At 45.6% G+C, this 12645-nt stretch overlaps 1 protein-coding gene and 1 long non-coding RNA gene across 5 annotated transcripts in view; one reads left to right on the top strand and one right to left on the bottom strand.

Moving 5' to 3' along the window:
• Positions 1-4653, top strand: part of PPP1R3B (protein phosphatase 1 regulatory subunit 3B) — a 12947-nt gene extending 8294 nt beyond the window's left edge. For all 4 annotated transcript variants that reach the window (XM_012810017.2, XM_023517798.1, XM_023517799.1 and 1 more), the window contains one exon: positions 619-4653. In XM_012810017.2, the coding sequence (XP_012665471.1) occupies positions 644-1501 (858 nt within the window). In that variant the 5' untranslated portion in view covers positions 619-643 and the 3' untranslated portion in view covers positions 1502-4653. The remainder of the gene's footprint in view (positions 1-618) is intronic.
• A 4987-nt stretch (positions 4654-9640) lies between these two features.
• Positions 9641-12645, bottom strand: part of LOC111727749 — a 10878-nt gene continuing 7873 nt past the window's right edge. The window contains exon 3 of the long non-coding RNA XR_002775222.1: positions 9641-10760. This is a non-coding gene — a long non-coding RNA (uncharacterized LOC111727749). The remainder of the gene's footprint in view (positions 10761-12645) is intronic.

The raw sequence follows: 12645 nt of genomic DNA, 5'->3' as shown, positions 1-12645 counted from the left end.
GGCGCCTTAGCTGATTGAGCCACAGGCGCCGAGCCATATCGTATATTTCTTGTAAATTTCAAGTATACACAGTTTTTGCTTGCCAATTAACAAATAAGTCAGTATCAGTATTTGCTAAAGTGTGTTCCTCAGGATGGCTATTTGTGGGAAAAAGAGAAAAAGATCTTTAGTCAAGTCAGTTTGAGAAATCTGCAAATAGTAGGCTCTTTTTTTTCTTTTTGCAGTTTTTGGCCCGGGCTGGGTTTGAACCCTCCACCTCCGGCATATGGTGCCCTACCGTTTTGAGCCACAGGCTCAGCCCAATAGTAAGGTCTTTTTCATCCTCTTTTGTGCTGCATTAGCAGATAGAAGGCCCCAAGAAACCCTGAGCAGAACTCCTGCGAACTTAGATTTAAAACTAGCGGGTTTCATACTCTTTTGTTTGTTTTGACCTTGGACAACACCCCGGCAATTTGGTCTTCCCTGAAACTTGCGCTGGACCACACTGTAGTTAATACCAGCTTGTGGCCACCAGGGCTGGAGATGAAAGGAAACACTGTTGGCCGGTGCCTGCTGGAATGTTGCCTTGCACATCCGTCTGATCTCTCTGCTATTTTCTTTCTTTTCCTATTTTTCCAGGGTTCTAACCCGTTCATCTAGCCCCATGATGGCTGTGGACATAGAATACAGGTACAACTGCATGGCCCCGTCCTTGCGCCGGGAGAGGTTTGCCTTCAAGATCTCGCCAAAGCCAAGCAAACCGCTGAGGCCTTGCATTCAGCTGGGCAGCAAGAATGAAGCCAGTGGAATGGTGGCCCCAGCCATCCCGGAGAAAAAGGTGAAAAAGCGGGTGTCCTTTGCAGACAACCAAGGGCTGGCCCTGACAATGGTCAAAGTGTTCTCAGAATTCGATGACCCGTTAGATATCCCATTTAACATCACCGAGCTCCTAGACAACATCGTGAGCTTGACGACAGCAGAGAGCGAGAGCTTTGTTCTGGATTTTTCCCAGCCCTCTGCAGATTACTTAGACTTTAGAAACCGACTTCAGGCTGACCACGTCTGCCTTGAGAACTGTGTGCTGAAGGACAAAGCCATCTCGGGCACCGTGAAGGTTCAGAACCTTGCCTTTGAGAAGAGTGTGAAAATCAGGATGACGTTTGACACTTGGAAAAGCTTCACAGACTTCCCTTGTCAGTATGTGAAGGACACTTATGCCAGTTCAGACAGGGACACATTCTCCTTCGACATCAGCTTGCCCGAGAAGATTCAGTCTTATGAGAGAATGGAGTTCGCCGTGTGCTACGAGTGCAGTGGGCAGACCTACTGGGACAGCAATGGGGGCAAAAACTATAGGATCATCCGGGCAGAGTTAAAATCCACTCAGGGCACGGGTGAGCCATGCAATGGCCCGGATTTGGGGATATCTTTTGACCAGTTTGGAAGCCCTCGGTGTTCCTACGGTCTGTTTCCAGAGTGGCCTAGTTACTTAGGATATGAAAAGCTGGGGCCTTATTACTAGGGATTGCAGGTGACAAAGTGTGGCAGAGCTGCTCCTGACCAGCCCAGCTCCACTCACCAAGGAATGGAGGCGGACCCAAAGAAAAAGCAGCGCGGAACTGCCATAGGCACAGTTTTGGAAAAGAAAGGATCCTACTCACTTTTTCCTTAAAGCAGCAAACCCAGCCAGGTTCAGATCACAGAACCGGTTTCTCAGTCAGAGCAGAGGTGGGGTATGCTGGCCGGCTTTGGCACCGTGGCAGCCACCAGAGTGTGAGCAGGAGAGAGTCTGGATGGGACCCAAGCCTGCGGCAGTGCCGGCCAGGCTGGAGGGGCCTCGCCTCTCCTCTCCAGTCGGATGTGCAGTGCCAGTCACCCCAAAGTTTCCGAGCCCCAGGCACCTCCAGGCAGACCCTCCCCATTCATCTTTGAGTGTTTCCAGCAGCTGGGCTGGCCCGGCATGTGGCTGATGTGCTGCCTCCGCATGAGGTCACATTTTATCCATGTGCTGTGACACGCCGACCCGATGCTACACGTTGCTGATGCAGCCGCAGAAAAGGGACAGGATCTGCTTCTTTTTAATTTTTATTTTTGAAAGTTCTCTCTATTTTTTTTTTTTCATTTATATTCTCCCACGGTCCGTCCGGCGTTCAGGAAAAGATAATAAACACAAATTGTAACTGACACAGGCATTTCCTCTCATCCCCTCCTGACCCACTCGTGCCAACAGCGTGCCACACACCCGTTATCAAAAGCCACTGTCTCCTACGTGGTGTCACAGATTGCAGGGTTCTGACCAGGTGAGACAGTCACGAGGGGGACACTTAGCTTTTCCTCTCGGCTTTCGGAGAAGCTTTCTAAGTGCTCACTTTTACCCCGAGTCACAGAAGCCTCAGTTACCAACTTGAACCTGCTTGGCTGGTTGACAAGTGTCTCCTTCTTTACAAGAGAATATTTGATCTCTTTTTCCTGGAGAGTCATCTTTTATGCTGCGTTTAGGACATTTGATTTGTAGATCCAATATAGCCTCAAAGCCTTCGGACAATGTTTGGTTTTATTTTGACTGGGATTTACAACATCCAGAACATCTTACTAGTGCCCAGGAACATTGATTTGGGGGTTCTTTTATTTATGATATGTGAGTATGGGAAGGGATGGATGAGCAAAACCTCACCGGGTTCCTGTATGTTATTTTAAATGTTTGCCAACTCTGAAATCTCAGAGATTACTTGTTCTTAACCATATTGGACTAGTGTCTGTTGGTGAATGCTGTTATCATAAAAGAGACTCTTGGGACGTTCATTTTCGGATGGATCCCCCAAACCTGTGATTTTCCTTGAGCAAGAATGGTTTTTACGTAGGTGTATTTTAAAAATATATTTACATATATATTTGTAGAAAGTTGGGGGTTTTTTTCTGTTTGTTTATTTGGGGTGTTTGGTTAAATAACTTTCCTTTTCCTCTGTGCCTTATCTTACTAAAGTGAGAATTCTGCTAAAACAAGCAGAAAGAGGAGTGTACAATTGCCTAGATTTGGAGGCACAGCTACTGGGCTTTGCAAGGAATGAGTCTTGTGCTTGATTTTCCTAGATGAATTGAAAAACACCTGGGGTGTGGCTTTGTACACCACTGTCGGGCAAGGATGGAGTGCCTTGGCTCCTTGAGTTTTGTTGTGGGTTTAGGTTTTTTTCAGATTTTGAACTTTAACATGTTTTGACCTTTTAAAAAATACGCCTCAGTGGCATTCGATGGGATCCTTGTTCCTAAAACGGGCTGTTTCTGGTCTGCGGTCTAGTGCTTAGTTTTTTGTGTCTCTTCCAGGTGGGTGGCACTCTGAAATTACATGATAATATAATTTGGGGAGAAATCACATTTGTGTCTTATGCTGAAATTGGGCAGAACTTTGCTTATCTAAGCATACCACCTATCAAGCATGGAGCTAGTACTTTAAATGTTACGAATTTGGTAATCAGAACTATTCATAGCATAAATCTCACTAAAATCGAAGCACCATTGATCTCACGCAAGTCATGAATTTTATTTTGTGTTCAGAAGTGCCCCCTTCCAATGCAGGAAACGTACAAAGTGCCCTGTCATCTCCATGTTACCAGACTAAGGATCATTCTGTGTTCATGTTTAAAAAGGGCTCAAGCGACTCTAGAATAAAGTCTGTTTAGTTGTCTCTAATAATGATCTTAATACATTCCCATGTCAAGATTTGAAATATGGTAATTCACTGATAAGAATCTCTTCTAAAACGACCATAACCCCCACCCCACCCCATCCTTCTTTGTCTTAGCTCACTCCAGCTTTATTCCTGGGGGCACTGGCTGCCCGCCCCCCGGCCAGCACACCTGGGATGCTCACCCCACCACACAGTTCAGAGGCAAGTCCTCACCTGCTTGCAAAGACCCTTCTTCTCCAATAAAAGAATCTGCTTGCCTGACCGCCTCCATCAGGGCTGTCATTTAATGAGGGGGGAGGATCTGAAGAACACTGTCTGCTATCTGGCCTTTGTTTACTGACTCAGCCCCTCCCCGCCTCTGCTCTGACACAGTCTTTCTCTTTGGGCCCAGTTCCACCCCAGGGTGTTCTCACAAGGCCCAGGAACTGCTCTGATGGACTGTCTCATTCGTTCCCGGTAGATGGGCCTGCACACTTCACAGGGTGACAGCTTTCTTAGTGGGAGACTTCGCACTGCAGCCTGACTTGTATGTTTGCCTTCAGACAGCCCATGGTTATGGTGACAAATGGCTCCCCAGTGCCAGTGTCCTTCCCATGTTGCCCTAGAGGACCAGCCACCTGTCACAGGTGCAGTTGTCCAGGAATGAGGAAACAACTTCATTTTTGTTTCCTATTTATTCCTCCAAATGCCCCGGGGAGCATTTGACAGTTGGGTGCAATAAATAAGCTGGAATGTATAAAGATAGGTACTAAATAAGCTTTCAGTACTTCTTAAAAGATATGAAGCATTTGAGTGTTTTTAATTTTTTTTTTTAAAAACCAAAAACTCTTGTTATAGGGAGCTGGTGAGAAGTAATAGAGCTAAGTGGTTCTCCAGAAATTACAATTTAAGAGTCTCTATAAGGTTTAATTTTAATGGTGGTAAAACACACACACATATATATATATATACATTTTTTTTTTTTTGAGACAAACTCACTCTGTTGTCCAAGCTACAGTGCCATGGCATCATATCTCATGGCCACCTCGAACCCTTGGGCTCAAGTGATCCTCCTGCCTCAGCCTCAAAAGTAGCTGGGACTACAGGCACCTGCCACAACACTCAGCTAACTTTTCTTTTTAGTAGAGACAGTGTATCACTCTTGCTAGGTTGGTCTCAAACTCCTGAGCTCAAGACATCCTCCTGCCCCCACCTCCCAAAGTGCTAAGATTACAAGTGTGAGCCACCATGCCAGGCCCACGTGATACATTTTTTTAAAATTGTACATTTTGAACAGTTAGAAGAATTCTCTATGGCTTTGGGCTTTGCATATCATTTGCTTTTTAAAAACAAGCATGAGTTGTAGTCACACGGACCTTAAATGGGCTATATCTGCTTATAAACCAAAAAAGTGTGTGTTTGTTCTTGAGACAGAGTCTCACTCAGTTGCCCTGGGGTTGAGTGCTGCGGTGCTAGAGCTCACAGCAACCTCAAACACTTGGGCTCAAGTGATCCTCTTGTCTCAGCCTCCCCAGTAGCTGGAATTATAGGTACCCACCACAACACCCAGCTATTTTTAGAGACGAGGTCTCGCTCTTACTCAGGCTGGTCTTGAACTCCTGAGCTCAGACAATCTATCCGCTGCAGCGTCCCAGAGTGCTAGGATTATGGGTGTGAGCCACCGCACCCAGCCTGTTCATTTGTTTAGAAGTGTCCATTTTCTGGGTCTTCCCTCTCAGGGGACAGAGAATGAAAACCTTGGTTGTCTTTTCATTTGTTTCCGCTTAAAATTCCCCAACTAGATGTAGGCCTGGTGGCTCTTCTTGCTGGGAGGGTCCAGTCACTGAAATTAAAGGTAAGAAGTCGCATGGCTAATGGGCTCTTCCAAGGTTACCCAGAGACATTTTGGCAGTGTATCTGAATGTCCTGCAACAGGATGACACATCTGAGGTTTGGAAGGACAACTGTTCTGGAAGTTTTTCCTTGTTGAGGGTGGAAAGCCTTGCAGCCCACATGGTAAAGCTGTGAACCTCTTCACGGTCGGTTCCTGCAGACTGCTGGGCCTGTGAGGACAGCAAGAACGCAGCTGTGACCTTTCCCTTTTACTTCAATGTGAATGTAGAACCGAGGACTCATCTTCACTGTGTGCCTAAAAGTGCCTTGTCAAGAAATTTCTGCATGTTTTAAAAAAGAAATATTTTTGTACACAAAGTTCAAGGGGAAATGCACTTTAAAAATCACAAGAGTGGCTGTGTGTGGTAGAAGAGAGTGGTTGGTTTGTATCTCGAAAGCAAAACTGTAATAAAAGTAGTCAAAACCGAAACTGTCTGTCTATTCTTAGAACCAGAGGAAGGGGAGAAATATTTAAAATCGGTCTGTTTCCACATATAGATCTTAAGTTTCTAAAGGGATAGAGCACAGTCAGTGGCTGAATTACAGGTGTCAGGCACAGAAGATGTCTCGGCGGTGAAGGCTGGTCGTAGCTGAGTAGATAAGTGCTGGGGAAGGGCTGCAGGGACCACTGTTCTGGGCCCATTTTGAGTAACCTCAGGTCATGTCTGGCTCTTCTTACCCTCCCTTGCTCTGGAAATGTAGTACAGACAGATGCATTCAAATGAAAGGAAAAAACTGTAGGTGGCTATAGTTTAACTGATCAGACAAACTCCGTATGCAGCGAAATGAACCAGCTCCTGGTGGGATGGACAGTGGACATTCTCCTAAGTAAGATTTCCAGAGCTGTTTTATCTCAAAGTTCAAAAAAGAAATGTAGGGGCGGCATGCCTGTGGCTCAAAGGAGCAGGGCGCCGGCCCCAGATGCCGGAGGTGGTGGGTTCGAGCCCAGCCCCATCCAAAAAACTTCAGGAAAAAAAAAAAAATGCAGGGAAAGGGGCGGAGTCACCAGATGTTCCTTGTCAGCAACCCCGCCCCCTGCCCCAGGGAAGTTGGTGGCGGCTCTTCAGTAGAAAGGCAGGGTATACTGAAGTTTAGCAGCTAGAGCCTGGATGCAAAGAGTGAACCCCCTGAAGAATTTCTCGAAATGTTTAAACACGGCCCACCATTTGCCCTCAAGAAGTGGGAAGGGAGAGATCAGTTAACACCGGTGTTCACGAATGTCTAGTGGAGATTTAATGTGGTCTTTGTAATCATTGCCTAATTGTAAGTTGTGAGACAGATCTCGGGGATGTAGGGAGTAAAGAAAAAAAAGAGAGAGAGAGAAATCTCGTTTCTAGAGCAGCGTCCCCAAACAGTAAATATCCAGCTGTGAATAATAATTCAGCTGAACATTTACTGCTCATCTGCCACAAGGCAGAGCCAGGTGACCTTTCAACTCAACCCCTACAGGGGATGTTCACTCCTGCGGGAAGCATGGAGAGCTACCAGATGGGGCTAGAAGTCAGGGGGTCCAGAATCAGTTCCTAGTCCAACACTAAACATTTTAGGCTTCCCATCCCCTGCCAGTGGCTCTACTGAAGGGGCCCTGAGTCCGCTCAGCAGGACTAAGGCAACTAGGGGCTCTCGTAGTACCCGGAATACTTTTGAGAGTCGGTCGACCAACAGGTTCACCTGTAAAAGGCTTCAAAATATAAACTCTTGCAAGAAGCACCATGTGTGTTATTTGCGTCCTTCCTAAGAATACAGGAATGAACAGCAGTGAATAGCATTCCAGACAGTCACTCGGATCCATCACATCATCTGTGGTCAGCCTGGGAGGGATGTCAGCTCTCTTGTTAGAAAGAGATGAAGGGCCTGAGGGCATTTCCTCAAGTCCCCTGGCCCATCCGTGACTGTGGCAGGAGGAGAAAGCAGGATTTTGTTTTTCTTTTTTTGCAAAAGCTGTTCCCCTGAAAAAAGTCAACTTCACGGAACTGAGATGCCAAAATGGTGATTCTGGACAGTCAGCCCTCATGCTGGAGAGGTGCGTTCCCCTGGAGAGGGGTGAAAGTAGTCGTCTTTACACAGCAGAAGGCATTTCCATCCCCGGAGCTTCCTCAGCACAGTCAAGGACCACAGAGCATGCGGGAGCATTAAGGTCAAATGAAATGAGGTCGGGGTCTGAGAACCTGATTGGACTCAGGATGCTTTGGTGGAAGGAAACCCCTAGGGGCCTGTAACTGTGGAGATGTGTCAGGCGAGGCAGGATTTGTGGCCTCGGCGTTCCCTGTCACCAGAATAGAAATCCTGGTAACCCTCATTCCTCTTCCTTCTTGTCACCAGCCCTTGGAGGAGCAGACAAGGGAATCTCGTCACATGCCTTGTGATGTCCACATGGGGCTCTCTGGTGACATGCTCAAGTTGACCTTCATTCCACAAACATCATGTGTCTCCCCAGCCTCAGGCCTGGGGCTGGCCTTGGATTTGTCGAAGGTAGAATGAGGATACACAACAGTCTGCTTTCTGTGGAGCCAAAGGCATCAGTAGTGGTTCATAGACCCCAGCCCTGTACCCAAAGCTACAAGATCAGCGGGCACCTGTGGTCTCTGTCATGTATTCTTTGTTTTCATTTTAAAACCTTTTAGAAATGTAAAAATCATTCTTAGCTCATGAGCTAAGAAACAAGACAGGAGCTGACTCTGTCCTGCAGGCAGAGTTTGCCAACCCCAGTGAAGGGTTACAGTGTGTACCAGGCACACCTTGGGTAAACCCGACTTCGTGGACAGACTCCGCCCAGCCCTGTGGGATTTTCACAGACCTTCAGAGAGCTCAGAAATCCCAGGTCGCTTTTGCACGTCGATCTGCTCTGGCTGGATAGTGCTTTTACTTGGGTGGGTTATGGCAGAGTGGTGATATAGTCTGAGGTTTAGATGTATTTGTATTGGTTGAGTTCTCTTTCCTAATTGTAGTGTGGATAGGCCAAAAGCCCTTTGGAAATTTCAGTCTACTCACTCCTAAGAACAGCTTATTTAGGAAGAAAGGTGTATTAACAGCTAGGGCTTACTGCCTACTACAGCCCCAGCCCCCACCCCCACCCCGCTGCCCAGCAGAGCCCCCCCAGGGAGCTGCTCATTATGGGCTGAGGCACTGAGGCAAATCTAGCAGAATTCCAGACCCAAGCCCCCAGAAAGTACCATCAACATACCCCTGGCAGCTACAGGATGTCAGCTCATCTTTCTCTGGCCCATCAAATTCAAGAGGCCTTGAGCAGGCTCAGTGCCCATAGCACAGCGGTTACGGCATCAGCCACATACATCAAGGTGGGCAGGTTCAAACCTGGCCCAGCTCAGCTAAACAACAATGACAACTGCAATAAAAAAAAATAGCCAGGCATTGTGGCGGGCGCCTGTAATCCCAGCTACTTGGGAGGCTGAGACAAGAGAATCACTTAAGCCCAAGAGTTTGAGGTTGCTGTGAGCTGTGACGCCACAGCACTCTACCGAGAGCAACATGGAAAAAAAAAAGAGGCCTTGAGCACAACAGAGATGAGGAGGGGGAAACCCATCTCTAAAGTGTAGTCTTTGGGCCCTTCCTGGGGGCACCTTGTGGGGCAGACACACACACATGCTCTTCCTTTGAAGTCGTCATCTCTCCTGCTGGTATTTACCAGCCCCCAGTGTGAAGGCAGGTCCTAGTGCCTGATGTGAGTGCTGAGGGGACTTGGAAAGGTTTTAGGAAGCTTCGACACATCAAAGGAGAACTCTTTTTTTTTTTTTGCAGTTTTTGGCTGGGGCTGGGTTTGAACCCGCCACCTCTGGCATTTGGGGCTGGCGCCCTACTCCTTTGAGCCACAGGCGCTGCCCCCAAAGGGGAACTCTTCACCACAAAAGAGTGGGGAGTCTGCCAGCGCTCACCCCTCTTTGAGGGTGGCAACCCACGTGGCTAGCAATGGCAAGAAAGAGGAGTTGGTCAGTACTTCTGGGGCTCCTTTCCACAGCCCCTCACTATTGCCTTTGGGTGGATGTGTCCATCCTGCTGGAACATAGAATTAGCCAGGTGAAATCTCACTGATTTTATGATTCTCACCTCGTTTTATTAGAAATTATTTATTATTAATTATTAATAATTATTTTGTTATTTATTAGAAATTGTTATTATTTGCTGTTAGTCAATGATTTATTGAACCAAACATTGAAATAGCTGCCCCAAACATTTTTCATACATTCTTTCCTAGCAACTGCTTTGCACCTTTGCTGGTGCAATAAGCATTTCTTCATTCGAATTCTTCTCAGGTTTTTCTCGTCAATTGATCAATCCCTTCACCACCTAAGACCTTCCCACTTTACATTACTCAGACATTATATTAAACACACACACTGAAACTGTGAAAAGAAAGTCATACACACACAAAATAATCTTCTCTGCAAAAATTCCTCTCACCAGGATTCGTTTTTTTCTGCTTTGCAATGGCTTGGTCTTACTCCAGAGCTTGTGTAGATAGGACGCCCTCTGCCCCCACTGGGCAAAGAGCAACACTCTGCTGGCAGTGACAGGAGCAGGAGAGAAAGAGGGACTCGAGATACTTCTCATACCCCCTCTCAGTCTCTCTGCCATCCTCCCAGGCCTGGGTCGCCCACTGTAACCTCAGCCCCGTGGCAGCAAACTCAAGACAGGCGCCACCAGTGCTTTGCCAGCTTTGGTCAAGCAGTGGAATCTGTTCTTCAGCCAAATCCCATGTGAACTCAACATGCAAAATTAAATAGGAAAAAAGGCTTCCCAGGGTGGCCAGTGGGGGAATTAGGGAACCCCCGCTCATTTCCCCTTCAGATGCCTAAGGCGCTTCACCCCTGAGGCTCCAGAAGAATTGGTGTGAACCCTTCCTTGGATCAGAGTAGTTACACTGTTACTCTGCCCTGGCTTCCCACACTAGTGGATCTAGTAGAAGGAAAAGATAAAAGAAGCTAACAAACAAAGCCTTACAGCAGGGTAACACAACAGTTAAACCCTAACATTATGAACAAGGACTCTGGTTGTGTTTTCTTATGTCATCAAGGATAACGATCATCTCCTTTCACAAAAGATCTGGTTGTCCACACAGAACCATGTTTGAGCTGTCTGTTGTCAAACGTATGTGACTTACATTTAAACTGCTGGACAATGCAACTTCCACACCGCACTAATAATAATCCATAAACAGAATCATTGAGTGTCTCTGTGGCCAAGGCTATGACTGGGACCAAGTACTCTATGGGAATATAGAAACAAAAAGACATGTCACTCTCACCAAGCTATTTAAAATCCTCCTACGGTTATTTTAGTCTTTTCCCAAATTATACATTTTTCACTTCATTTACTTACATCAACCTAAGCCCAGAGAGTCCTCATGTTTCTTTTTTTTAAACCTGTTATTTTGAGATACCCGTAGTTCACATGCAGTTGTAAGAAATAATGCAGAAAGATTCCATGTACCTTAGATTCAGTTTTCCTCTAGGGTAATATCTGGCAAAACTAGAATACAATGTCACAAGCAAGATGCGGACATGAGTCCCATCAGGCTATATAGAACATTCCCACCACGGATTGCTCATGTCCTATACAGCCACACACTCCTCCCCTCCCCTCTACTCAACCCCTACCCCACTCCCACCATGATCCTTGTCCCCTGGCAACCACTTATCTTTCCTCCATTTCTATAATTTTGTCATTCTAAGAATGTCACATAAATGGAATCGGAGACAGTAGAACCTCCATAGTTGACCACCTTTCTACACTGACCACCTCCTTAAGTTGACCTAATTCTCATAGACCGGACATGCACCACACGTACGTATCAGACAGTAGGCCTGCTTCCTTATGTGGACCACTTCCGTATGTTGACCAGTTTATTACGGTCCCTTGGGTGGTCATCTTACAGAGCTTCTACTATGTAGTAGAGAGCTCTTAAGTTATTTCTAGTTTGGAGCTATTGTAAACAAAGCTTTTACAAATATTTGTGCACAAGTTTTTATGCAAATATAAATTTTCACTTCTCTGAGATAAACATCAAAGAGTGAAATAGCTGGAACATATCACAGTCCCATGGGTAATTTTATAAGAAACCACCAAATCATTTTTCAGAGTGGCTGTACCATTCATTGTACAATGCACCAGCTATGTATCCAATTTCTCTGCATCTTCATCAGCTTTTGGTGTTGTCAGTATGTGTTTTTTTAGAGATAGGATCTCACTATGTTGTCCAGGCTAGACTCCTAGGCTCAGTGATCCTCCTGCCTCAGCCTCCTTAGTAGCTGGGACTATAGGCACATGCCACTGCATCAGACTGTTATTGTCACTGTTTTAGTTTAGTAAATCTGAAATGTGTACAGTGATATCTAATTGTGGTTTTAATTTGCTTTACTCTGATAGTTAATTATGTTAAACATTTTCTCTTCTTTTTTTTTTTATTGTTTGGGATTCACTGAGGGTACAAAGACTTAGATTCTACTGATTGCATTTGTTAGATAAAGTCCCTCTTACAATTGTGCCTGTCCCATTTGGGGGTTCTTATTTGCCATCTTTTAATCTTTTTTGGTGAAATCTATGTTTGTCTTCTGCCCATTTCTAGCTGGATTGGGGTTTTTGTTGAGTTTTGAGAGTTCTTTACATATTCTAGGTACTAGAATTCTTTGTCAGACGCGTTGTTTGAAAATACTTCTCTCAGTCTCCAGCTCGCCTTTTCATCCTTTTCACATGGACTTTCGCAGAGCAAAGTTTTTACTTTTTATTAATTTTTCCCTTTGTGGGAGCATGCTTCTGATGGCAAGTATAAGACCTCTTTGCCTAAGCCCAGATCCCAAAGATTTTGTCCTATGTTTTTCTTTAAATTTTTATAGTTTTATGTTTTAAATTTAAATATGTGATTTGTTTTGAATTAGGTGGGGATTTATTCTTTTTGCCTACGGATGTCCACTTGCTTCAGCGCCATTTGTTCAAAAGGCCATCCTTCATCCACTGAGTTCCTTTTGCATCTTTGCTAATACGGTTGTCTATATTTATATGGGCTTATTCATGGGTTCCCTGTTCTGTTTCATTGGCATACATGTCTGTCCCTGCACAGCATGACACTGTCTTGATTTTTTTTTTTTTTTTTT

The sequence above is a fragment of the Otolemur garnettii genome, unplaced genomic scaffold, assembly GCF_000181295.1.
Source record: "Otolemur garnettii isolate 467f Iridium unplaced genomic scaffold, OtoGar3 scaffold00121, whole genome shotgun sequence".
Classification (NCBI taxonomy): Eukaryota; Metazoa; Chordata; class Mammalia; order Primates; family Galagidae; genus Otolemur; species Otolemur garnettii.
The sequence above is the reverse complement of the archived record's forward strand: the minus strand, read 5'-3'. Positions and strand labels throughout refer to the sequence as shown.